At 31.5% G+C, this 26,223-nt stretch overlaps 1 protein-coding gene across 7 annotated transcripts in view; it reads left to right on the top strand.

The window, feature by feature from the left end:
- The window catches only part of Stxbp5l (syntaxin binding protein 5L), a 375,791-nt gene that overhangs the window by 215,131 nt on the left and 134,437 nt on the right, over nucleotides 1-26,223 (top strand). For all 7 annotated transcript variants that reach the window (XM_063225050.1, XM_063225052.1, XM_063225055.1 and 4 more), the window contains exons 11-15: nucleotides 46-200; nucleotides 3,735-3,807; nucleotides 7,688-7,835; nucleotides 8,578-8,645; nucleotides 24,724-24,764. In XM_063225050.1, coding sequence (XP_063081120.1) covers nucleotides 46-200; nucleotides 3,735-3,807; nucleotides 7,688-7,835; nucleotides 8,578-8,645; nucleotides 24,724-24,764 — 485 coding nt within the window. The remainder of the gene's footprint in view (nucleotides 1-45; nucleotides 201-3,734; nucleotides 3,808-7,687; nucleotides 7,836-8,577; nucleotides 8,646-24,723; nucleotides 24,765-26,223) is intronic.

Here is a 26,223-nt window from a genome sequence, read left to right on the forward strand (position 1 = left end):
TGTCATAAAGTCCTTCTCAATCTTGTTAACCTTCTTCCCATATAGTGAACCATTCATAATATTTTCTGGTGGACTCTCCTATGACAAAGCTTGCAGAAGACCAAGTTTAACCATTATGCATGGAAAAGCAATTACAGTACTTGAAATGGATCATCCTATTGTTGAATTTTTAACTTTATGTGAAACACCCTATCCAAATGGTGAGTGACTAAAATGAAACTTTTAATGTTGAAAAAAATCATTTTTGAAATAAGTTCCTAACAAAATTAAGGTTAAATATTTTCAGTTTTGGCAGCAGGCATCAACTGGGGTACACTGTGAACTACAGGTGCTGGAACAGGTTCTGCAATTGTACCTACTTGACAAACTGGAAGTAAGACAGATGTAGTGCAGCAGTGCTGGCGTTTCAGGTTCTAATGTCAGGTAAGTGCTTTAAACTTTGATAAGGATGGTGGAAGCTGAGCTGGGAGGGTCCGATAGGGGTCCAGGGCGAAATCACTTGGGGAAACTGAGGTCTCCTAATAGTCTCTCCTTGACCAGCTCCACCCATCCCATCCCAAAGCTAATCAAAGTTAAAGCACTTACCTGATATCAGTGATCTGTAACTCTGGTGGTGCTGCATCTGTTTCACATCTGGTTTTGCTTCAGAGGCAACTGCAGCATCTCTGATTACTATAGGATTGCTGATGTTAGTTAGTAACTCATTTCAATCTTGAGCATAATTAGATCTTGTAGAGGAGAGATGCATATTTATTTTTATCATTATGAATATAAAGATTTTGTAAACATAAAAGCTACTTTTAAGCGCTTGCAAACTAACGAAATATAGTAGTGATAAAAATATGTGGATGAACTCTATAAAAAGTGGGGATAAAAACATAAAAATGAAATAAAATTTATAATTCAAACAGCAGTGTATGTGTATACATTACTACATTTTCAAGCGGGAAGATATAGATGTAGAAGAAAGAGCATGGGAGTTGGGGACAGAACATTTTATAATTTAGTTCTGTCACTTACTAGTGATGTAGCACTGAGGAAGACATTTCACACTTACGATTTTTATCATTTGTACAAATACAGTAATAATCATGTTGCTACATGATTATTGGAAGATAACAATAGTTTATAAACCATGACAATACATCTTTTTTGTGAGTTTTATTATTAAATGTATTAATTTCTTTTAAATTATTGTTTTATATTTAAAACATGGAATAAATAACATGAACTGTAACACTTTACCAGATTTACTAGGAGAAATTATCTGTGTTTCCATTACTCAGTAAATATTTATTCAATGCTTATATAGTCTTAGTTCTATAAGAGCTATGTAGTATGAAACTGACCCTTGAGGTCAAATTGTATAAAATTTAATGAGTGAGATAATTATGACTTGGTTAAATTCTAAGAATTTAAGTACTGAATTACATGATTTAGAGTTTCAGTAACATAAATTTGTAGGCTGCTTATATTGTCAGTAATTGAAATATTCATGCAAAACTTCATAGAAAAGTACAATTTAGGTAGATCTTAAAAAGGATATTAATAATGGTTTTTAGAAAGTTTTCAGTTTATTAGGTTATTAGAAATTTAGAATGAAAACCTGAGAGTCTTTTAAATGCTTTAATGTTATTTTCTTAAGAAGCATTGCCTAACCACCAATAATCAGAATTTGGCAGCTTCAAAGAGTTAGCTGTAGCCAGTCCTCTCTAATTCCCAAAATAATGTGTTTTCTCTTTAGAGGAGTAATAAGTATAATAGTGCTTTCTACTATGTTTGAGGCTAGGATCACAAAACTGTAATAAACCAACCCAGTGAAGTAATACAGTTATCAGTGATAGTATACTACTATGACCTAGGTTTTGCATTAAACATTTTCATTTATATTTCTTCATCCAATCTTCATGATAGTCTAATGTAGTTATTATGCCTTTTCAATTAGTACAGGAATTTAATTTTAAATAACATAAGTAATTTCCCCAAGATGATGTTTATAGTAAATAAATACAGAATCAAGCCCCGTGTTGATTCCCATGGAGGTCCTTTGTTTATTGATTATCACAAATACAAGGTACTTCTACAAAAATGAAACTTCTCCTTCTAGTTTTTGTTATTTGTAAAGGAACAACAACAATGTAAAACAGCTACAATTACTAAAATCCTAGTTTATCTATTTATAATTAATTCATACATGCTAATATATCAGCTATTTTATTTCTAGAGCATTTGTTTCCTAATCAACAATGTTCTTAAGAGGAGAATGCAAAGATGAAGTAATCATATGGAGAACTACTCTACTTAAAACTGAAAAATACAACATATTAAAACAATGTTCAAAAACTTTAAACAACTCTAAAGATAAGGGAGAAAGGAGTAAAGTCTGGGTTTGAGAACAGTATCAAACAGTACATAGATCACATTCTGTCACATAGATTTATACACAAACATCAATGCCCAGAGACTATGTCATATTTTCATTTGTATGTTTACATATTTTTATATGTTTTATATGCATGTGAGTGGTAAATATAAACCTGAGTAGACTCTAGTTTCTCAGGTCTAGAAGTATTATGAAGACTGTTTATTCCAGTATTTTAGTTTCCCATCCAAGACTTGAATCCTCTGGACAAAATTCCTACCAAGTGATTATAGAGTTTGGGATTGCACATTTCCCAAACTAGATACTAGAAATGGCTGATATAATGAAATCAAGATGGAATTTTAAATCAGAAGGCCTGGGTTCACACTTTAGCTCAATCCCTCATTTGTTATATAAGCTATACCAGTAACTTCATCTTTTCTGACCTCACTTTTCTCCCTAAAATGAAAAAGTAATAGTATAGTATGTCTTCTAGCTAATGAGAAACAAATATTATGCATGCAAAAAATATGTTTATGAATACTTCTTCCTTAAATTGAGAATGATTCTTTCACTATAGTGTTTCCTTACTAGTCCTTTATTGTAAATGGAAAGTAGGATCTGTAATTAAATTAGGATCCTCTCCTACAAAAACAAATCACTTCCATGGCATTATCTTTTTGTTTCTTTTTCCATAGCTCATGTTACTTCACAAATTCATCTTATTCCTTTGCTTGTCCATGGACTGTAAAACATCTCTGTAATGTAAACTCTCTCAGAGTGCTGTATCTGTGTTGTTGTTAAGAGTTTCTGGAGCGTATTGGAGGAAGAAAGGAAGGGAGAGAATATATGATTTTCTAGGAATATAGTACTAAGCAATCTATAAGTATGTGTTAAATTACAGTGAAGTGCAAGTAAACATTTTAGTATGATTAGTATTACTTTCATAAGGAAGTGAATACGTGTTAATACTCCGGAAACGCAGTTACTATTTCCGTAGGATCTACTTGGAGAAATGAAAATGGAGCTAAAATATAAAGGTTATGAAAGAGTAAGATAAATGCTTATACATTAGAGGTGATAGTCTCACTTTTCACTCAACACTTCTATCACTACACTGTGATAATCGAGATCAATTTAATTGTTATGTAACTTCTCATGTTTTCCTTCTCTATAATGATCTTAATTTTAAATTTAATACACATGATACATGTTTTATTAAAGTGTTCTTGGTTACACAGACTTATATTTTAATTTTCTCAAATCATTTAAAAAACATTTATGTAGGAAGTAAAAGGTATATAGTTTCATTGATTTTTTAAAATAAAATATGCAACATGAAAACTTCTTAACTTTTTATTTTTACTTGTAGAATTCCAAGAGCCCTATGCCGTTGTGGTACTTCTGGAGAAAGATCTCATTGTAGTTGACCTGACACAGAGCAAGTAAGTTCCTCATGGACAGATCAATTACAATGATTTTTAGATTCTTTTCATTACAATTAAAATGCAGGAGCACATTTAATATAATTGACATTAATATTCTTTATGTAGTAAATTCATGCATAGTATTTGAAAGTTGTTTTGCTAAAATTATAGAAATGAAATTTTGTTAAATGATTAAAAACTAAACCAGGAGAGTGTGGATAACCAAGACATCTGAAAGATACCTAATATTTGATCAGGAGCATTTGTAGACTCAGGACATACTATGGATCATATTTCTGCTCTTTTCTTAAAAGCAATTATAAGCGAGACTTATCTATATATAATAGATGGCTATCTGCTAGTCTATTGACTGAAGGAAAATTGGTTAGAGAAAATTACACTTAATAATTATTAGATTACTGTAGCAGACAACATGAAAGACCAGAATCTTTGTGACAGAAAAGATGGAGAACTGCATTTGTTTTCTTTTTTTTTTTTTTTACAGTATGTTATGTGTAATTGAAACAAATATGGAATACTATTGCTACAGTGATACTTTCCTACAGTGGCAGCACTCCTTTACATTGACAGTAAAAATAGATTTGAAATTGATGTCTTCTGACTTCATATTTTCTTTATAAGTTATAACAGGCATGAATCAAATTTGCCTTCATATTGATAGGTTAGCACCATTTTTCTACAGTACAACTTTATGCATTTTTAACTCGTCCCATAATAACTTGTTTCTTTTTCTCCTACTGGGAATTTTAAGAATCTCAATTCAGGTATCAGTTTCTCATTAAAAAGAAACCTTTCATTATCTGTATTATCTGGTCAAGTGCCTCTAAGGAGGACTCAGAGCTCCCATAATCCTCACTTCAGTCCTTTGACATACAGCTTTTCCATTTGTCCTTGCCTAAAGCTTATCTCCTTTTTGAACTACAGCTCCATAAAGGAGGGGCTATTTCCTTCCTCTACATTTTTGTTAAGTACATACAGTCTGAATTCTTTCCACATAGTGTGTACTAAGCCAGCATTCTTTTTTGCTGATTTGCAGCATATAATATGTCAGAGTTTTGAGGGAGATGTAGAATGTGAACTATAAAAATCAAAGCTATGAATTCTGCCTACCTGCCCTACTTATCAACAGTAAACTTGATTAATTTTGTATGTAAGGATTTATGTTTCTTCATCTAAGAAATTCTAAAGTAAATATTACAGTCTAACCTTCTGATCTTATTGGTACTCAACCCTTTGTTCTTCATTTTTGTTGGTTCCTCAGACTTCAGCTATGTCTAGTACTCTGCAAGGCCTACTGCTGCTACTACTTTACCTTTAATACTGTACTGTATTTCTTCAGTATATATTTATGCTTTCACTTAAATTTTTTACTGTAATAAAATGTGCATAACATAAAAATTACTATTTTATACAATTTTTGCTGCTTGTTACATTAAATATGTAAATTAATATTTTCTATATAAGTTTATATCTAACATTTTACCTTCTTGAGCACCGGCTTTCAAAATTTATGTGATATTCCAATTTCTTTGGGTAGTTATGAAATTTAATGTATCAAAATTGATTAAATTATTTCTTATCAAATATATATTAGTCTCAGTGATGTTGAAAGTTATACAAGTCATAAGTTTGCATCACTTTTCAAATATCTTTCATTTCCTTCTTTGCATTTAATCTTCAACATAAAGGCAAGCATTAGTTTCTTGGATTCATATCTTCAGTTACATTTCAATAGCAGTCAGTTTACTTTTACATTTCAATATTGCAGCAAAATTTTAGTTACTGTTTTCCTCTTTTATATTTTTATGCCTAATTTTTGCCAATATACTAAAATAATTTTTTCAGAGATTTGTAATATACTGCTTATATTGTTAGAAGCATAACATTGTTACTTTTTGTTATTATCAAATTCTAAGCTGTAGGTTTGGTACTCAAAATGATTCATTTCACTTCTTATTTTACAGTCTCATACATGTTAATAATTTATACTCTGAAACAGAATTTCTGATCCATTGTTTTACTTACTTTCTATTTACTATGACTTCTCCTTTCCCCTTAATTTTGCATATTGTGCTGTCTTTACCTGAGATACCATACCCTCAGCAGTATTTTACACTATAAAAAAGAGAATTCATGCCAGCATATATCATCACATGTACTATATTCTCTAGATATTAAACTAGCTTCTTAATTCCTAATTAAGTTCCTAATATCATGAAAAATTATTTTTCACATTCTCTCTCCTCCTTGATCAAAAACATTTCATGGGACAAAAAACTGTTCAAAAGGAAATAAAAAGTATAATTGGGGAAAGAAGAAAAGAAGGAAAGGAACAGGAAAAAAAATACACATATATATCAGATCCTGACCTAGATCCCCAGTCTCCCAAATGAGTGTATGGCAGAGGCTTAAACAAAATGTGACAAGTTTATGATCTGAGGGCCCCAGGAGGGTCAAAACTCTTGAAGCTCAAGACTCTGAGGGCTAAGTCAAGACTTCTCTGGATCAGCCCACTTTTATTAGGACTAAGGTCAAAAGGTGGGGAAACTGAGGAAAGCACAGGCAATGAGCACGACCTTGGGAGTAACTTCAAGGACATCTCCAAGTAATGAATCAAATCAATTCAGTAGAACTGTCATATCATGAAGACATGGTAAAAGTGAGACTGTAGGAGTAATTTCTGTAGCTGCAGTCTATCTACTTAATTGATCTTTGAGCCAAGTGTTGGTAGCTGCCCTTTGAGTTATCTCTGGCCTCAAAGGCCACTACAGGCCTCAGCCAGGATCAGTGATTCATAGAGGTTCACTTACTATGAATCAGCTCCCGTTGCCAGACAAGGGGCCGATGTCTAGGACAGACTCATGGATAAACATTCAAAGCCATTAGTTAATTTTAAATCCTGCTCAGAGCCGCTTCGTAGTGGTCTCCAATACATATACACAAAAGAGTTAAAATACTACACTACCAATTGCTATTTTTCTTTGAAAAGAAGGGTTTTTGCCTCTATTGTTTGATCAATTTTTTATGTCTATATCTTTGAGTATGAGCAACTACTTTGAAGATAACAATATGTAATGACTAACCGTTGTTACTCTCCTACAATTTTATTTTGAAATTTTATATCATTGTTTTATTTTCTTTAAAAGACAAACAATTTCATTAGAAGTAATGTTATCACAAAGACTTTGAACAGATGTTGCATAGAATAGTATTATTTCCTTTCCTTATTGTTACATGAGAAGTTTTAAATATATCTATAATACTTTTTTAATTGATTCTGTATTCATGCCCTTTTTAAGGTTATTGTAGGCTTGAGGAAATTTATTGCATCCATGAGAATTCATTTCAACTATTTACTCTATAGACATGAAATGATCTTTCAAAAACGCTGTCACACACTCATGCACACCAATGTATTACACATATTTTTCAGTTATTCCTACAAAAAAATTCAGTTTCTGCTGATGTATTACTTCCATTAAAAACATGCCAAAATATACTAACATTTAAATATCTATGACTGTATTATATAAATATTTAGATGAAAAAGTTAATATGATTTTAATAAATTGACCTTGTTTCATGATATTTTCAATTTAATATAATTGATTTTATTCATATTAGCATAGCAGTGTCACTGTAGAATGTTGGAATTCGTTAAGGAAAATAAATTTGAGTAAATTTCTAGCATTATTAAAATTATATTTTGTAGACAACTTTTTAAAAGAATATATTATTTATATGATTCTTGTTTTTATGTTGCTGGAAACAAGTGAAATTTATAATGTGTTTAGAAACATTTTAGGACTCAGTATAAAAATTATTCCATATTTTTACAGGTGTAAAATGACACTGATATATTGTCTTTATCTATTAGTTTTCCAATCTTTGAAAATCCATATCCCATGGACATTCATGAGTCACCAGTTACATGCACAGCATATTTTGCCGACTGCCCTCCAGATTTGATTCTAGTACTCTATTCTATAGGAGTCAAGCATAAAAAACAAGGATACAGTAATAAGGTAAAAGTAGAAACTACAAATAATTTTTCTTGTATTCATGGTATATTGTCATACTAAGTATAATATAAACTGAAATTAACATATTAGAATCATAAGATGTAACCTTTAGTATCACAAACATATACTATGAAAAGTAGAAAAAATGATGTAGCCTTAATTATTTTAAATAAAAGATTATGCTTAATCATTAAGAACTTCAAATCAGTTCTTCTTAGTTTATCATTTATTAATTAATTCATAGTTTAGAAAACATGATTAATAAAAATAATTTATTAACATTACAAAATTTATTTTTGTTTTTATTACAAGATCAAATATTTATAATTGTCACAGACTACCTACTATGGTTTCTGTTATTTTCTAGGTCTATTGGAATGGATAACTCCAAGAGACACCATTTTTATAGTATTCTGTTCAAATAACTCCATAATAGCTTGTTGATGCACAGACTATGTAATTTACATGGCAACATTGTCTTTGTATAGTTAAAAATACTTCTTTGGTTTGCTTATATGAATGATAATATTATTTAAAATCTGGTATGTTTTTAATGGAGGTAGAATTGTACATTTAGAGAGGTGCTTGTTCAGTGAAAGGCAAAAGATAGCTACATACTTCATCCTTTATTTTACAGCTGTTTAATGTTAAGTAAACCTTTTTTCATTCTAAAATACTTTAATTTTCTAAGTCATTCAAATTAAAAATATAAAATTTACATATTCTTCGTGGATAATCTATTTAGGTGTGGCCAATCAGTGGAGGAGCTTGGAACCTTGGCGCACAAACATATCCAGAAATTATTATTACTGGGTAAGTGAGATGTTTTTTAAATTACCAGTTTATTAACAAAAATGTATTTATGGAGTCTTGCTGTTTTTTTATAATTGTGCTCTATGCTGACTAACAGTTGGAGCCAATGTAAAATTATAAGACATTGTTTCAACCTAAAGATTCTAATCTTGATGGAAGGTAGAAGTAAATTATATAAAGTAAAAAGAATTATATAGAGATTATATATAAAAGAATGGCAAAAATGGTAAACAGTGAGAGACGAGTCAGGAAAAGTTTTTATACAAATGACAGAATATAAACTTCATAAAGATCCTTAACAACATCTCCCAGTTCCTGCTGAGTCCAGAAATTGCTGCTATGAATCACTACCAAATGATTATAGTGTGGTTCAAAACATAAAGCACTAAAAAAAAGCACTTTTGTATAGTAACCCACGTCATATTCTCACATTAGGAATGAAGAGAGAATAGCTAAAAATAGTGGGAAAAAAGTTCTACTAAGAGGAAGATAGAGTAAATATACTTTTTCTTAATATTTCCACTAATTACAGCTGCAAATCCTTGATGGTATATGTAACACAAACATACAATAAGTGAGAAGCTTGGAAAGATATTAGACTGTCCAGGTCCCTCAGATTCCAAAGAATGGCATAGTAGTTGGTTCCTTAGGTTTTTTTTTCCCTGTCTCATTTTCCCCAGAAAAGAGTTGAAGAAGCTGGTACATTGAATCTGTGAATAGGCACAGAACAAACAAATGCAAGTTCACCATAACCAAAGGATGAGGAGAAGGACATTGTACCAAAATGCAAAACTTTTGCAAAGTAATCTTTCTACTTGATTTAAGTAGCAGATGTGTGTGTGCATGCACGCATGCACATGCACGTGCGCACCCCCCCCACACACACACACACGCACACCCCACACACACACAGGGCCGAGCAAGGAGCTGGACTTTCAACTCCACTTTGAGAAAGTTCTCTCTGATGGTGTTAGTGGACAACACATGAGAGCCAAAATTCCCAAGATTCTCAGGAGTAATGAGGAACCACTACTTTTCACCCTTCATGTCAGTGGAAATCAAATGAGGTAGGAGAGAAAAAAGAACAAGGTTTAAAAAGTAGTCAGGGAAATAATGGCTGAAAATTTACAAATTTAACAAAAGGCACAAACTTACAAATTCTGTAAGCTGGGCAACCCCACAAAATCCTTATCAAGATTCATCATAGGTACTTCTGAACACCAAATACAAAAAGAAGTTTTGAGAGGCACAGAGAGAAATGATGCCTTATCTGTAGTGGCATACTAGTATATTGAATGATGGCAGATTTTTCACCAGAAACCTGAGATCCAGAAAGAAGGAAACCTTTCAGAAGAAGACACTTTTAAAATGATTTTTAAAATGATGAAAGAGAAAAAAACTGTCAACCTAGAATCTTACACTTTCTGAACATATTTGTCTGAAAGGAAAAATTAAGACATTCTCAGATGAAGGAAACTAAAGGAATATGCTAACATCAAACCTAAAGAGTGGCTAAAGAAAGTTCATTACACAGAAAGTAAGGCTTTTATATTTACTTTGTACTCATAATAAAGACATTGTAGACTGTGATTAATTATTAATATGAGAAATACAGTATCTGACTTGACTGAAAAAGTTAGAAAATTAGTACACTCAAAAATATTATCACCTGGCGTGGTGGCTCACGCCTGTAATCCCAGCACTTAGGAGGCTGAGGTGGGAGGATCGTTGCAAGTTCGAGACCAGCCTGGGCTACAAAGTAAGCTGAGGCAAGCCTGAACTGCATAGCAAAACCCTATGTCAAAAAGACAACAGAAAAACAACCAAAAAGAAAAGTAATAAACTAAGTCTAGCATGTAAATATATATGTGAAGTATAAAGTGATCTAAATAGACAGATTGAAAGAGTAGATTAAAAATCATGACCCAACTCTATATCTTCTATGACATACTCACTTCAAATATAACAGTATAGAACGATTCAGAAGAAAAGGATTGAAAAGATTGTAAAAAAGGACCAGTGTGCAAAATATCACTAAAGAGATAGATTAGGAAGCCTCAGCTCTTGTTCGCCATAGAGATACATTACAGTGTATAATCCAAATAGTTTTATGAGAATTCCAGAAACCAGTTGGGAAGTTGGCAATACTTGTAGCAGGCTCAAAACCAAAAACAGCACATTAAATTTAGCAACAGAAACAGTTTCTTTTCTACCTTCTCAGCCTTTTCTCCAAGTTGCTATAAATTACAATTAGGAAGAAAATGCAATTTGTAGTTTTTCCTTTGAGAGATAAAGCTCCATCCAATGCTTTGGATTTTCAGGAGCTGCCTGTTTTGTCTTATCTGACTGACTCAGGGACTGTTTTCTGTCTTACCTCACTCAGAGATGGCTGTGGTTTAGCTGTCTGAGAGCCACTGTGAACAAGAGTTCAGTAGCTTACTGTAGGTGAAAGAACTTTCAATACTGCACACAGACACTAGAAGCAGTGACACATTGTAAACGCCTAAGGAGAAAAAAACGAAAAACTGGAAAACTTCTCTAATTGGAGAATTATACACGGAAGCTCTGACAACACACATATCTATAAAATAAGATCTGAGAGGATCTGAGAATCTACCTGAACTGGCTGTTTTTTCAAATGTCAAACTCCTCACAATAAAATGAAAACATTCAAAGAATCAGGGAAGAATGGACAAAATAAATCTCTGGACCTTAAAGAGCCATATGGCCGTGAATTACTTGGCACAGAATTCAAAATAATCATCTTAAGTCTAATCTATTAGAACACCAAAAGAAAGATAAAATCAGGAAAGTGGTGCATGAACAAAATAACATCAGTAGTTTAAAATTATTTAAAAAAATCAAATAGAAATTCTGAAGAACACAATAATTAAATTATTCACAATAATTGAATTTTTTTAACTGAATTGAGAAAAACTGTTGGTATTAGCACAAGACTTTTTCAAGCAGAAGAACTGGTGAACTAAAAGGCAGGTAATTTACAATTGAGTCAGGAAAAATGCCAAAAAAAAACCCCCAAAACAAATAGGTGAGGAGGGCTTATGGAACACATTCAAGTGACTAGCATATTTTTCTGCAAAAACATTACAGACTGGAAGAAAATAGGATGTTATATTCAAGGAGGAAAAAAATATGCCATCCAAGAATACTATAAAGTATGATCATAAACTGAGAATTTGATAAAGATGAAACATTTATTCATTGTAAAACCTAGCAAACTAGGAGTAGGATCAAAAACCTATGATCTGAAAAAGTTGCTGTTTTTAAAAAATTGCAAATGTCGTATTTATTATTGAAATATTTGGACTTTTGTCCCCTATACAGAGAATGAGACAAGAATACTTTTGTCATGCCTTGTTAGCATTAAATTTGTTGATTTAGCTAATTCAGTTAATTAAAAAATAGAAAAATATATAAAGCTTTATAAAAGTAGACATAAAATTATTGTTACTCGGAAGTAACATAATTATGTATGTGGAATAAACTATTGAGTTATGCAATAATATTTCACCATAAATGTCACTGTCATATATAAAATCAGTATAATAGCCACATTTTAATAGAATGCAGAAGTATCTAATTAATTTGATTGATTCAGAAAACAGACTTGACAATATTGGACACACTCCTGATTTTCTCCCACTCAGAAAATTATAAACAAAATAAAATATCCTTAACTAGATAAAATGGATTTTTGAAGAGCCACCACTAAATTATTCTCAGTGAGGAAGGACTAAAAGCTTTCCACTTCAGCTTAGGAACAAAACAAAACAAAACAAAACAAAAAACTCTGCTTTTTTAAAAATCATAAAAGAGAGCCAGGCATGGTGGATCTACATACCTATAATCCCAGCATGTGAGAGGCTAAAGTAAAAAGATAGCAATAAATTCAAGACTAGTCTAGGCTAGATAGTGTGCTCAAGACCAGCCTGAACTACAAAGTGAAACCCCATCTAAAAACAGTAACAAAAGTTCATAAAGAATTCATACACAAAAGTTAGGACTAATCAAGTATGGAAAGTTGTAAGATAAAAGACTGACATATTATACAATTCCATTTACAGTATCCTGAAAAAATAACAACATACTTAAAAATGAGTTTAAACAGGAATCAAGATTTGTACCTTAGAAACTATAAAACATGGCTAACAAACTTTTAAAAGGTATGAATAAATGGAGTGACATTGTGTTAATGACTGGAGTAATTAATACTGTAGATTTTGTTGTTACTGTTTGGGTTTTTCCCTTAATATTGTTAAAATGGCAATATTCCCAAAGCAATTATGTATCCACTTCAATTCTTATCAAAATCTCAATAGCTATTTTTTACAGAAGTAGAAAAACCTTTCTTATTATTCTATAATTTTAAGGGACTCAAAATGTCAAAATAATTTGGAAAAGAATCCAAATTAGACAAGTTACAATTTTAATTATAAAACTTCCTAAAGAGCTTTAGAAGTGGAAATATTAATAGTACTTATTAAGGTTTGAGGATATAATGCAATATAATAGGTTGGAAGTCTAGAAATAAAGTCATGTACCTGTATTGCTAACTGACTTGCCTTTTTTTTTTGGTATGGGGATCAAACTCACAACCACACACTTGCCAGGCATTTATGCTGCTGAGCTAAATCTCTTGCCATTTCAAATGGAAAACAGTAATCTCAACAAATGATGTAGAGACTATGGATATCTACATTAAAAATAAATAAATAAATGCTGGCAATTCTTCATACTTCGTGTAAAAATTTACTCAAGTAGATCAAAGACCCAAATTTATAGCTAACACTATAAAATTCAAAGAACACTTTCATGGCCTTGAATTTTGGATAGTTTCTTAGTTATTACACCAAAAGTACTATATAAACAACATGAAAAAACAGATAAATTGACTTTCTTAATCAGGTAAAGTATAACATTGAATGAGAGAAAAGATTTTAAATTATGTATCTGAGAAATGTTTGGAATCCACTATAAATAACTATCAGAGCTCAACAACAAAAATACAAACATGTCAGCATTTTAAAAAGTAAGCAAAGAAATGTATGGAGATTTTTTTTCCAAAAGCAGTACATGAAAAGATACTCAACATCCTTAGAGCAATGCAAATGAAAACCACAACGAGGAAATAACAACTACAAATGTATATGTACCCAGTATTTCAACACACAAGTATTTAAAGGAAATATTTATAAACCTAAAGCACAGATAGAGTCCAGTACAATACTAGTAGAATTTAACAGCACACTTTTAATAATGAACAGGTGATTCAGACAAAAAATAAAAAAAATAGTACAGTAAAGTTGCACTCTACCCTGAATGAGCCACACAGACATCTACAGAACATTGCATTCAACAACTGCAGGTTAGAGTCTTCTCAACAGCACATAGAACATTCTCCAGGGTAGATCATATGATAGGTCTGAAAGCAAATCCTAGAAATTTAAAAAATTTGAAATTGTATCAAATACTTCCCAACTTCAGTACAATAAAGTAAGAAATAACCAAAAAAGCTTTGGAAAAATACTAATACATGAAAATTCTAAAAATGACTCAAATAATGAAAAGATCAAGGAAAAATCAAGGATATTTTAAAAATTAAAACATGACTCTATCTGGGCATTGTGATACATGCCTGTAATTCACACTTGGGAGCAAGAGGCAGGGGGGTCATTACGAGTTCCATAGTGGGCTATAAAATGAGTTCAAGGCCAGTCTGTACTGCAGAGCAAGACTCTGTCTCAAAAAAACAAAAAAAAAAATAAATAAAAATAAAAGTTTAAAAAGAAACACATTTAAAATTTTTTGAGACATGGAAATATGGAAACACATACCAAGACATGGAAAACAAAAAAAAGTGCTAAGAGAAAAGGTTATTGAAATCAACTCTAACACAATAGAAAGATCTCAAATGAAAATCTATTCCTGCACCCGAAGGAGCTGAAAAAATCAAGAACACACCAAATCCAAGAAAAAGGAAAAAAGTCATGAAAATCAGACAGGATAAAGCCTAAGAAACAATTTGAGAACACAACAGAATGAGGTGCTGGTTCACAGAAAAAAATAATAAAATGATAAACCCTTAGGAAAAGAGAAAGCTCAACTAGAAATCAGATATAAGAAAGGCAACACTACAACTGATACTAAAAATACAAAATGCAAAATTAGTAAGTAATGACCAAAATATTATTGATGTAGAAAAAATTAACAAAATTCTGGACACATACATCTCACCAGATTGAGTCAAGAAATAGAATATATGAACAAACCAATAATGGGTAATGAGGTCAAGGCAATAAGAGTTACATCTAAAAAGAATCTTGGCCAGACTTGGGAGGCTGAGGCAGGAGAGATGCCATTAAGTCTGAAGTCTGAGATATTTAGTGTGTTCAAGTCCAATGTGGCCTACATAGGGAGACCGTGTCTCAAAATAATAAAGATAAAAAAAAAATACCCTTAAAGAACCTTGGACCTGATGACTTTACTACTAAAACTTATAAAACATTTAGGAAGAACTAATTCCAAATCTTTAGCTATACCAAAAAAATCAAGGCAGACTATCTATTTCAATTTTCTATAGGATTTTTTCATCATTGGGTGTTGGACTTTGTGAAATGGTTTTTATATGTCTATTGAGATGATCATGTGCTTTTATTGGTTCTGTTAATGTGGTGCATTACATTTATTTATTTGTGTGTATTTAAACATCTCTGTGTCCCTAGGATACATCCCACTTGTGTATAAACTTCCTGATGATTTGTTGCATTCTGTTTGCCAGTATCTTATTGAGAATTTTTGCATCTATGTTCATTGGAGAACTTGGCCTGTAGTTCAGTTCTCTTTTTTGTTTGGATCTTTTCCTGGTTTTGGCATCAGTATAATACTTGCTTCCATAATGAATTTGGGAGTATTGCTTCCTCTTCCATTTTATTAGAGTTTGAGTAGAAAAATTATTTCTTCTCTAAATTTCTTGTAGAATTCAACAGTGAATCCATCAAGGCCTGGACTTTTCTTTGTTTGTAGGTTTTAATTGCATCTTCAATTTCACTGACTGATACTGGTTTATTTAGGAATTTTATATCTTCTTGGTTCAGCTCTGGGCATATGTGTATATCTAGGAATCTTTCCATTTCTTCTGTGTTTTGTATCTTAACAGAATATAAGTTCTCAAAGTAAATATTGATGGTTTTCTAGATTTCCTCAGAATTTGTTTTGATTTCACCCTTTTCATTCCTAATTGCATGGATTTGAGTTTTTCTTCCTTTTTATGATGTTTACCCAAGAATTGGTTTATTTTTAATCTTTCAAAGAACCAACTCTTGATGCACTGATTCTTTATAGTGTTTTCTTAATCTTGGATACATTAATTTTTGTTCTCATTTTTTATAATTTTCTCTCTTGCATATGCTTTGGATTTACTTTGCTCTTCTTTATCTAGAAGCTTGAGATTCAACATTAGTTTACATATTCACCACTATAAATTCCCCTTGTAGGACTGCTTTCATCGCATCTGTAAGATGTGGTATATTGTTTTTGCATTATTAATTGCAGAAACTGTCAAGTTTCTTTTTTAATTTCATCTATGACCTATTGGTTCAGGGTGTTAAGTTCCATGAGTTTATGCAGTTTTTGTAGTTTTTTTTTTTTTTTTTTGCTATTGATTTCCAATTTCAGTGCAGTATACTCTGTAAGAGATAATTTCAATTCTTTTCCATTTACTTAAGCATATTCTGTGAACTAGTACGTAGTGTATTTTTGAGAATGTCCCTAGTGCAGCTGAGATGAGTGCATATTCTGATGTTGTGGGAAGGAACACTCTGTAGACATTTACTATCTATTTGTTCAAAGATTTGTTTTGTTCTGATATTTCTCTGTTGATTTTTTTGTCTAGTTGATCTGTCTGTGACAGCAGGGTTTTGAGATCCCCATTATAATTGTAATAGTGCTTATTTGATTTCTTATGCCCTTTATTATGCATTTTTTGTAGTTGAGTGTGCTGGTATTTGATGCATATATATTTATGATTGTTTTTTCTTGCTCTTGAATTGTTTCATTTACAAGTATATAGTGATCTTGTTTGTCTCTTTTGATCAGTCTTAACTTGAAATTCCCTTTGTTTGCAAATGGAATACTTAGCAGTGATTTTTTTTCCTGTTTCTTGTCACATGGAGCATTGTTTTTCATCCTTCGACTTTCAATTTATGAATTTCTTTTTGAATTAATTGCTTTTCCTTTATGTAGCATGTTTTTGAATCTTGTTCTGGATCCATTCTGCCACTCTGTTTCTTTCGACTGGTGAACTGAGACCATTTACATTGATGATTATAACTGATATGGATTGATTTGTCTTATAATTTTCCTGTTGTTTGGTCTCTATTTCTCCTTTGGTTACTGACTTACCTTGCCTGGTAAATTCATCCTAATGGAGTTTATCTAATTGTAGTCTTCCAGATTTCTTTGAAATGCTCTTTGGAACATTTTGGATTACTGGTTTGGTGGTAACGAATACCTTTAGGTGGTCTTTGTCATGGAAGTATCTCATTTATCTATCAATTTCAAAAGATCATCTTATGGGGTGCATCAATCTTGGTTGGAAGTTTTTTCCTTTATGGCCTGAAGTGCTTCACTCAAACTTTCCTTGATTTAAGGGCTTGTGTTAAGATATCTGCTGTAATTGTGATTGTCTTTATACGAGATGTGTTTCTTTTCTGTCACAGCATTTAATATTGTATTATAGTGTTTAAATTCTGCAATCATGAGTATTAAGTGCCTTGCTGTACATCTTTTTATCATGGCAAATTGGATTTCTATATGCTTCACTTATCTGTATGTCAAATTCTTTTTTCTATTCTTCGGACATTTTTTGCCATTATTTATCTTAAAACTCAGAAAAAAGTGCTCCACCCTCTTCTCTTTTTCTCGCTCTCTCTCCTCCTCCCTTTTTCTCTCTCTCCTTCCCATCTCTTGCTTCCATCTCTCCCTGTAAAATCTTTCCAGCTCTGGACAAGCAACTCTTCAGGCAGAAATGTAGTCTGTGCTTTCTCAGTGATAAGGGAGACACTTCAGTCAGTTCTCTCAGGGGAATCTCCTCCAGTAGAGAGGCAATACTGTTTACCATCACTGATAGAACTGAGAAAACGAGGCTGTGAACAACAGCCTGACATCCTGAAATGTGCAGGATGTTTCCCTTTCAAGGTTAAAACAGGGCTGAGTACCAAAATGACTGCCTTTGCTTCCCTTTTGTATATCAGTGTGCTTACCACAAATCATATAAAAGGGGTCCTCTTCTTTGGTTCAGGCCCAGTCTGGTTTTGAGTTGCTAGTAGTTGGATCAGTTTACCTAGGTTAAGTCCTACTGAAATCCCTCCTTGTCTCTGGTTTTTTGGAAGTTCTGTAACTTTCTGAACAAAATTTTTATGGAATTTTCACTATCTCCTGCATTTTCATTGGTACAATCAATCTTTTTCTTCCTTGGATTAATTTCTCATGTGACTTTGTATTTTTAAGAAATCTCTCTTCTCCTGATCACTAACCATAAACTTGTCTTTCAGATCTGCTGTTCTGTCCTCCCATTGGATAGATTCTGCTCCATATACATTCAATAGAATTTTTAATCCCCTGGATATCTGTTTCTTAACTTTTACTTCTCTCCTATGTTGGACATTCATTGATTTCATAATTTTTGTAAGCTCCTCTAATTTTTTGTTAATCTTTATCTACTCTAGATTAACAAACCATGCCCTTCATTATGGGTATCATCTCCTAATTGTCTGATAAATTATTTCTAATTTGCCTTTTTTCTAGAACCTCATTCATCTGCTCATTGCTTCCATTGTTACCATTACAGAGAGTTCAAGTGGATGGCCTTCAAATCGTTCTACCTCACTGCCTCCTGAATTTGGCTTTCACAAGCTGAAAGTCTGGAATTGTATCTTCTGTGTCTTCTTAGTTTGTTCTTTTTCTTTCTTCCTCTCTTTCTTTTTTTTTTTTTTTTATTTTCTGCTTAGATCCTTTATGGTAGATAAATTTATTGCTAATACTCCTTGAGAAATGAATTTTGGCTTTGGAGTCTATTGCAAAGACTCTACCTCTTCAATTTATTGGGGTTGAGAAATTGGTGCTATTTGGCCTAGTCCTGCTTCTTTGGTATTGTCTTATAATACTTTTTGTGACCCTCAAGCAATCTTGGTCCTGGAAAAATAGGAAAAAAAATTAATTAGAACAACTATATCATCTTGGCCAAAGTAGTACAATCAGTAATAACAGCAGCATCAAGCACAGCTTGGCACCATTTTAAAGTGAAATATTTTAAATTAATTCAGGAACATCTGTGTAAGTTAGAAGCATCTATGTTTAAAAATAAGTGTTTAAACCCAAAGTTGTATGTTAATATAAACAGAAACTGTTCTTAGTAATCAAAAGGTGGGAACAAACACAATGTTTGTCAACTGACAAAAGGAAAAATAATTTTTTATACAGTAAATATTATTCTGCCATAAAAAGGAATGAATTTCTGATAAATGCTATAACATGAATGAACTTTAAAAGTCTGGTTTCTTAGCAAAATATTTTGTACGTCTTTATATTAAAAGCCATATTTCATAAGGTTCTTTTATGAAATAACTAGAACAGGCAAATTCTTAAATACAGTAAGTAGATTAGTTTTTGCAAGGAAGTGGAAGGAAAAAGTAAAAGCAGATGGAAAAGGCAATTCTGGAACTTAAATAGAGGCACAATATTATAAATATAATAAGTGCAACTAAACTTTACACTTCAGTATGGTTTAAAAAGTAAACATTGGGAGTTTTGTATTATGTGAATTTTGCTATAATTAAATAATCTGTTGAAAATAAACAAGAATACATAGGATAAACATTTCAGTAAGGAGAAACTAATATAAAAAACTGAATAAGATGATGCATGTAAACTGAATGTATTATTAAATAAACATAGACTAAAATATCCTTGGTAAAATAAAGTTTGGAACTCTACATGGATAAAATACAACTCTATGGTATTTAAAAATAGGTACATTTGTAATATATATGAATTTAAAATGATTGTTTTATATGATTTTTAAAAGTATTGTGAATATTAACAAAGAAATATTTGGTAACGCCATGGTGAAATTAGACTATTTAGATTTTATGCCCAAATAGTCTCATAAAGTAGAGCTGTGCATAAAGTTTCAGTTTAAAGGTAGCATATAGTAATTTTAAATGTATATGTATTCAATATGTCTTTAATATTTATAAAACAAATATTTTAAAAATTATAAAGGGAAACTAACAAAATAAAAATTATATTTGAACAGAAATCTTTCTTTTAAATTGATACAAAAAGTAGGACAAAATCTTCAAATTTTATACAGTTTGAAAACATCCAGATAAAATAAAAAAGCAAGGGAAGAACTGCAAAATATTTATACCACATTTAACCACCAAAATGATGTATCTAGGTATATATATATATCTTCAATATTAGAAAGGCAATCAACTCAATTGAAAAATAGACAAAAGTCTTGAAAAGTACTTTGACACAAGAGAAAACTTGCATAGTTTCACTTTAATAATTAGGGAAATTAGGAAATGCAGATTAAAATCATGGTATCCTTTTACGTTCATAGAATTATTGTATTATTAGAAAATAATACAATCATTGTATTATTAGAATCGTTGTATTATTAGAAAATTCAGAATTTTGTTAGAAATAATTGTTACAAAGAGTATGGGTCAATGAGAATTCTCTATTGCAAATGTAACTATAAATTTTAAAATCTGAAACTATTTAATGTTATCTTGTAACTTTGATTACTTACAAAAATAAATTTTGATTATTTTCATACCCTAACATCTACCCATTATACATTTGTGTTTAAATAACAGAGGATGTACACAGTGTTCTTCATAGCTGTATTATTTGTAATATCAAAATAAAGAAGAAAAGAAAAAGTCATATTTTCCCAAGGACCAAAGAATATCTACATTGGGCAGAATGTTATATGTTTAGTGCCTTAATAAAAGCACTAAAAGTAAATGAAGTACAAGCAAAAATGCATGTTAATCTCATAAATCTGGTGTGAGAAAAACCTGTTTCTTTAATTTATGTGCATCATAATACCATTGTGGTAAATTTTTAAAAAGTAACAAAAGTAAGCAATACATTAATTTGGAGGTGACCACTATGCCGACCAAATTCCTCCCTCTTGTGTTACTGTCCTTCCCCCACAACAGTGTCTGACAGATCCATGAAATGTCATAGGAAAGATTGAAGATAATCTGCCTTTAAAATAAATGATTGAATGGGAAAAGCAGGGGAACTGTAATGAGTGAGTGCTGCCAATATGTGCCATGCATTCCACAAGTATTACCTTGTTCTGCTTTACCTGCTTAGTATTTAGATGACCATGCTGTACCTTTCCTCTCAAAGAATTGAGAACTACTGAAAATGAAGATGTTTGCTTCTCCCATCTGCTTTTCTGGGGAGCAAATAAAAAGAATTTACCTGTGCGCAAAGCATGAAGCTAGAGTGTAGATGGTGAAATCTAGAGTAAAATCCAAGCTACTCCACAGTGTTTCCAGGTTTAAAATGAAGTTTAATCAGAGTGCTTTGTTTTTGGTTGTGGTTCAAATGATTTTAGTTATTGGACTGACAAGAAATTTAAAATAAAAAAGTTCTAAATCTGAAAAAAATGTATTATTTTTACATATGTTAATATATATGTGATAGTATTTAAAAAGCAGTGTGATGATTTTAAAAGATTTCAGGATAGTGCTAACTTCTTGTGGCAAAGACAGGAAGATGGAATCAAGAAAAACACATATAAAGATATAGTAATGTTCTTTGGTTGAGTAGTTTCAATACAATTATATTGTATATTTTAAATCTCTGTAATATTTCATTTAAATCATATATTACATTGTAAAAATAAAGTAAAATTAAAGTTTGATAGTTTTTAAAGTCTTATACCACATCCTGCACAATGTTTCACAAATAACTTTTTAAAAAATACATGTAAGTGTATGATTAAAATATATAAATACACAAAGTAATTTATAGCATCTTTATTTGTACCAACCCAAAATTGAAACTAATCCACATGTCCATTAATAGTCAGTGGATAAATCAAGTATATTCATATAAGGTACTATTAAGCAATAAAAATAAGTGATTTACAGATGTATATAACAATTATTATCCTCAACAAACATGATAAGTAAAAGGTGCATATACAAAAAGATAAATATTATTTTAATTCCACTTAATGAAAATTTGAATAAAAAGAATCTATATTAGCAGGAAGTAAGTCACTGGAAATCTACTGGATTGAAAGTATGTTGTATATTGGCATGATGTAACTTTTTGAAGTGGTGAAAGTGTTCTAAAACTAGCTGGGATTTAGTTAAGTGGACTAAGCACCTGTCTGGCAAGCACAAGATTATGAGAAAAAAAAAAAAGAAAGAAAATGTTCTAAAACTGATGATGATGTCATTTTGAGAGCTGTATAAATTTACAAGTAGCAAACTGTACGTTAACAATGGGTGAATGTTAGAGTTTATTTCACTGAATGTTACAGTGAACCACATTACTTTCTCTGTGAATGCCCTCTGCATAAAAAAAATCAGTTTGACCATATATATGTGGGTCTATTGGATTCTAATGATACTGTTTCATTAATATGTTTCCATCTATCACCAACAGCACAATAAGTATACGCTGACTTTCAGAGTGAAACTTAATGCTAGATAGTTTGAGTCTTCCAAACTTTAGTTTTTGTTTTTCAAAATTACTTTTATGATTACACTTTACTTTTCTCTGTATATTTTAGAGCCATTTTATTTCTACAAAAACTTTTGACATGTTTCAGTTGGAATTACATTGAATGTGTATACCATTTGAGGAAAACTAGCACCTACTATTGTACAATAATCATGAATGTATCATTTTCTTAACACATTTGTTATTTCTTTGACTTTATAGTTTTCACCATACAGATCTGAGTTAAAATCAAACTATTTTGTATTCGTTTTACTTTTTTATATGATGTTTTATAACTCAACTTTCAAGTGGTTTTACTGTTATATCAGAAACACAACTGAATTTTGTGTCTTGGTATTTTAACAACTATCTTCAATTCATATGAGTTCAAGTATCCCTTTTAATATTTGAAGCTTTCTGCATGTAAGTTTTCTATATCATGTGATCTGCAAATAGAAAAAATTATATTTCTTTTCAGCTTTTCCTTGTTGCTGTTATTTTGAGGCAAAGTCTTACCTTGTAGTTCAGGCTGGCCTTGAATTCACTATGTAGCCCAGCAATCTTCTTGCTTCAGCCTCACTAATACTGAGATAACAGCCTTCTTTTTTATTTTTTTTATTTTAAAAATAGTAAAATACAACAAAACAAGACAGAACAAAGCCCATCAAGACTTCACCATGCAGTGAAATTGGTATAGAACTTCAGAGCAGGATACTGGGAAAACAATAATAATTACCATAGTATATCTTGGGTTATCTTCACAATAGTTGTCCTTTCAATCAGGTATAGCAAAATCAAACCAAAAACAGAACACTATAAAACCAATCCAAACAGAATGTTGAATAGAGTAAAACAATTAATCAGAACAAAGCAAAACAGGGAAAACAATATTGGACTTCAAAGACAAGATAGAAGGGGCTGGGGATTTAGCTCAGAGGCGCCTTCCTTGCAAGTGTGTGGTCGTGAGTTCGATTCCTGGTACCGATAAAAAACCGAAAAAGACAAAAAAAAAAAAAAGACAAGATAGAAAGAAATCTCCCATATTTGCTATATTGCCTACTGTCAACCTCCCAAGAGATGCTCCGACCACTGGACCCCGGTCAGCATAATCAACCAAACAATACAAGCATTTAGTTGCTTTATGTATCTTAGTTGCTGTCAACTCAGACTGACCTGGAAACTATCTTGTTGCTAACAAGGGCTTGGTGGGGTTTGCGGAAGGGGGACAGAATGTTTCATTCTCAACGTGATGTAGCTGATAGGCTCATGAAAGAGGCTGACTTTTCTCTCCTCTGTCCTCCTGTGGCACACACCACTTAGCAGGAAGGCTGGATCATTGCTTTCCTGGGTAATCACCCCTACAGGTTTCTTTTCAGATGTATGATTTTTTTCTTTTCCTTTCTGTTGCAGTGATAAGCTCTAGTACTATGTGAGAGTAAATATTTTTTGCTTCATTTCTTATCTTATGGACAAAACATTTGATCTTTTACTATTGTTTATGTTAGGGGTTATCTGTAGATTGTTTCTACATGCCCCCTAAGAGACTGAAGTTTTCTCTGTTCTTAATTTAAAATGGATGGTAAATTTTTGTTACATGCATCTATCAAAATGATTGCACAGCTTTTCTTTGACACTATAGTGCATTTCAATATGGTGATTTCTTAAAAGTATTTAATTGATTTTGCATTTATAAGACAAAATCATCTAATTATGATTTATTACCACTTTGTTTTTATATCTTATCTGATGTGATTTGCTAACATTTTGTTGACAATTTTTATGCTTATGTTCATGATATTGGTGTTTAATTTTTATGTATTTTTTGATATCAAGATAATTAATTTCTTCAAATATGTTGGGAAATATCCTACCCTCTTCTATTTTGTAGATGAGCTTTTATAGGATTAATAGTAGCTTACTTATTTTAAAAACCCTTACTTTAGTGAAGCTTAAACATTTGAATTTATATTTTGATGTAAAATTATATCATCTTTTTCATTATATATACAGTTTTAAGGAATTTTGCTTATTTTCCATGGGCCACTTCACACTATAACACACTATAAAGTCTTACAATAAAATCTAAGAAACTGTTCTTTTTTATAATCTTCATATTTTGAGGTATTATTTAAGGAACAAGCTAGTGTTCTAAAGTTTTAAAAATATTTTATCATATATTCACATTTGAATGGTATTTTTGAATGAAAATTAAAAACATTCACTCAAATTTGTTTGCATTTGGAGTGATGGGTTTTTTGTTTGATGCACTTTAATTAATGCTAATCTGTTTTTCATTTAGTCATGCAGATGGATCAATAAAATTTTGGGATGCTTCTGCAAGTAAGTTTTAAGTTTGTCTCTAACCAAATTAATTCTTGGTTAATACTGAATCATGATCAGCTATTTTATTTTAATTCTGGCAATTAAAATTTCAGAAATATTTTTAGATAAATATATTTGCTATTACAAATTCCATATTCCATGGTGTTAATCCAGCTTAAAGTTCACCTTTTGTACTTCTATTCTATAATGTAGAACAAGTAAGACTAAGTCGTCCTGTCAGCAACCCATTTGACTTTGAAGGTGCAGTACGTCAGAGGTAGTACCTAACTTTGTCAAATTAACCCTGCTCAAAGAATTTTCTTTGCCTCCTAGCTGTGTAGTCTTCAACAAATGCTTTCCCTCTCTAGTCTTGACTTTCCTTTGTCACTCATCTACTAAGTCCTGTGAAGATCAAGAGAAGTTATTGGTAACAAAAAATTTTTATTAAATTTTAAAGAATTAGATAACCTATGGAATACATAAGATATTTTTCTCGTTTGAAAGAACTTAAATCTTCTTTATACCCATAAGTATTTTTCAGAAGATTTAGTAGTCACTGGAAAAGATAAACACACATCTGTCACTACCAGACAAACATGGTATGACTTAGAATATGATAAAAATTCTAAATATAGTACAACAAAAATGCTGTTCATTGTTAGAAATAGCTGATATTTATTTGGAATCAGGAAGGATACTTTAATAGTGTTAGTTTGAATATTGGAAGGTAGTCAAGGTTTTTGCAGGAGTATGAAGAGGACAAGTTAGCAACACCTCTAAATTCTGAAGATACATAACTGGTAAAATGAAGTGAACTCATTTGAAAACAAGGAATACTAGAGAGCTTTTGAGTTTTGAACTTTATAGTAATACCAGAAGTTTGAAATAGAAATGTTCAGCAAGTTAGCTAAAACAATCAGGAATAAAGATTGAAGAAACAACACAAAAGTGATATTTGAAGCTGTAGTAGTAAATATTTTCTTAGGAAGACTATAATAAATAGAAAAACAGAAGAAAGAAAAGGCTCCTGATGATACTCTTCTGATACAGTTAGAGTCCCTCACTAATCAAGAAAATCTTCAACATCAGGAAAAAATTAAAGGATTTAAAGGCTTATAGCCGAAGGCCCCCTTTTGACCCGTATATTAGTAATGATTCCTTTGCTGGGACAAAAATTATATAATTTAAAGGAGAAAAGGTCGTTCTGGCATGTTTTCAGTTTTGCTCCAGAGTGGCTAGCTCCGTTGTAGGAGAGGAAAGCACTTCAACTCATAGCAGCTAGGAAGCAGCCAATGGGAAAGAGTGGAAGGGGTTGGGAACAAGATACACCCTTCAAAAAGACTCACATCTCAGTGACTTCCTTCTGCTGGGTCCTGCTTCCTAGTAACTCATGCAGTGATGAGCATATCAATGGGTTAATTCACTGGTGAAGTGAATGCCCTCAGGAATTGGTGATATCTGAACACATGAGCTTTTG

Source organism: Cavia porcellus, unplaced genomic scaffold (genome assembly GCF_034190915.1).
Source record: "Cavia porcellus strain 051 isolate PalLab524CR breed Dunkin Hartley unplaced genomic scaffold, mCavPor4.1 scaffold_15, whole genome shotgun sequence".
Classification (NCBI taxonomy): domain Eukaryota; kingdom Metazoa; phylum Chordata; class Mammalia; order Rodentia; family Caviidae; genus Cavia; species Cavia porcellus.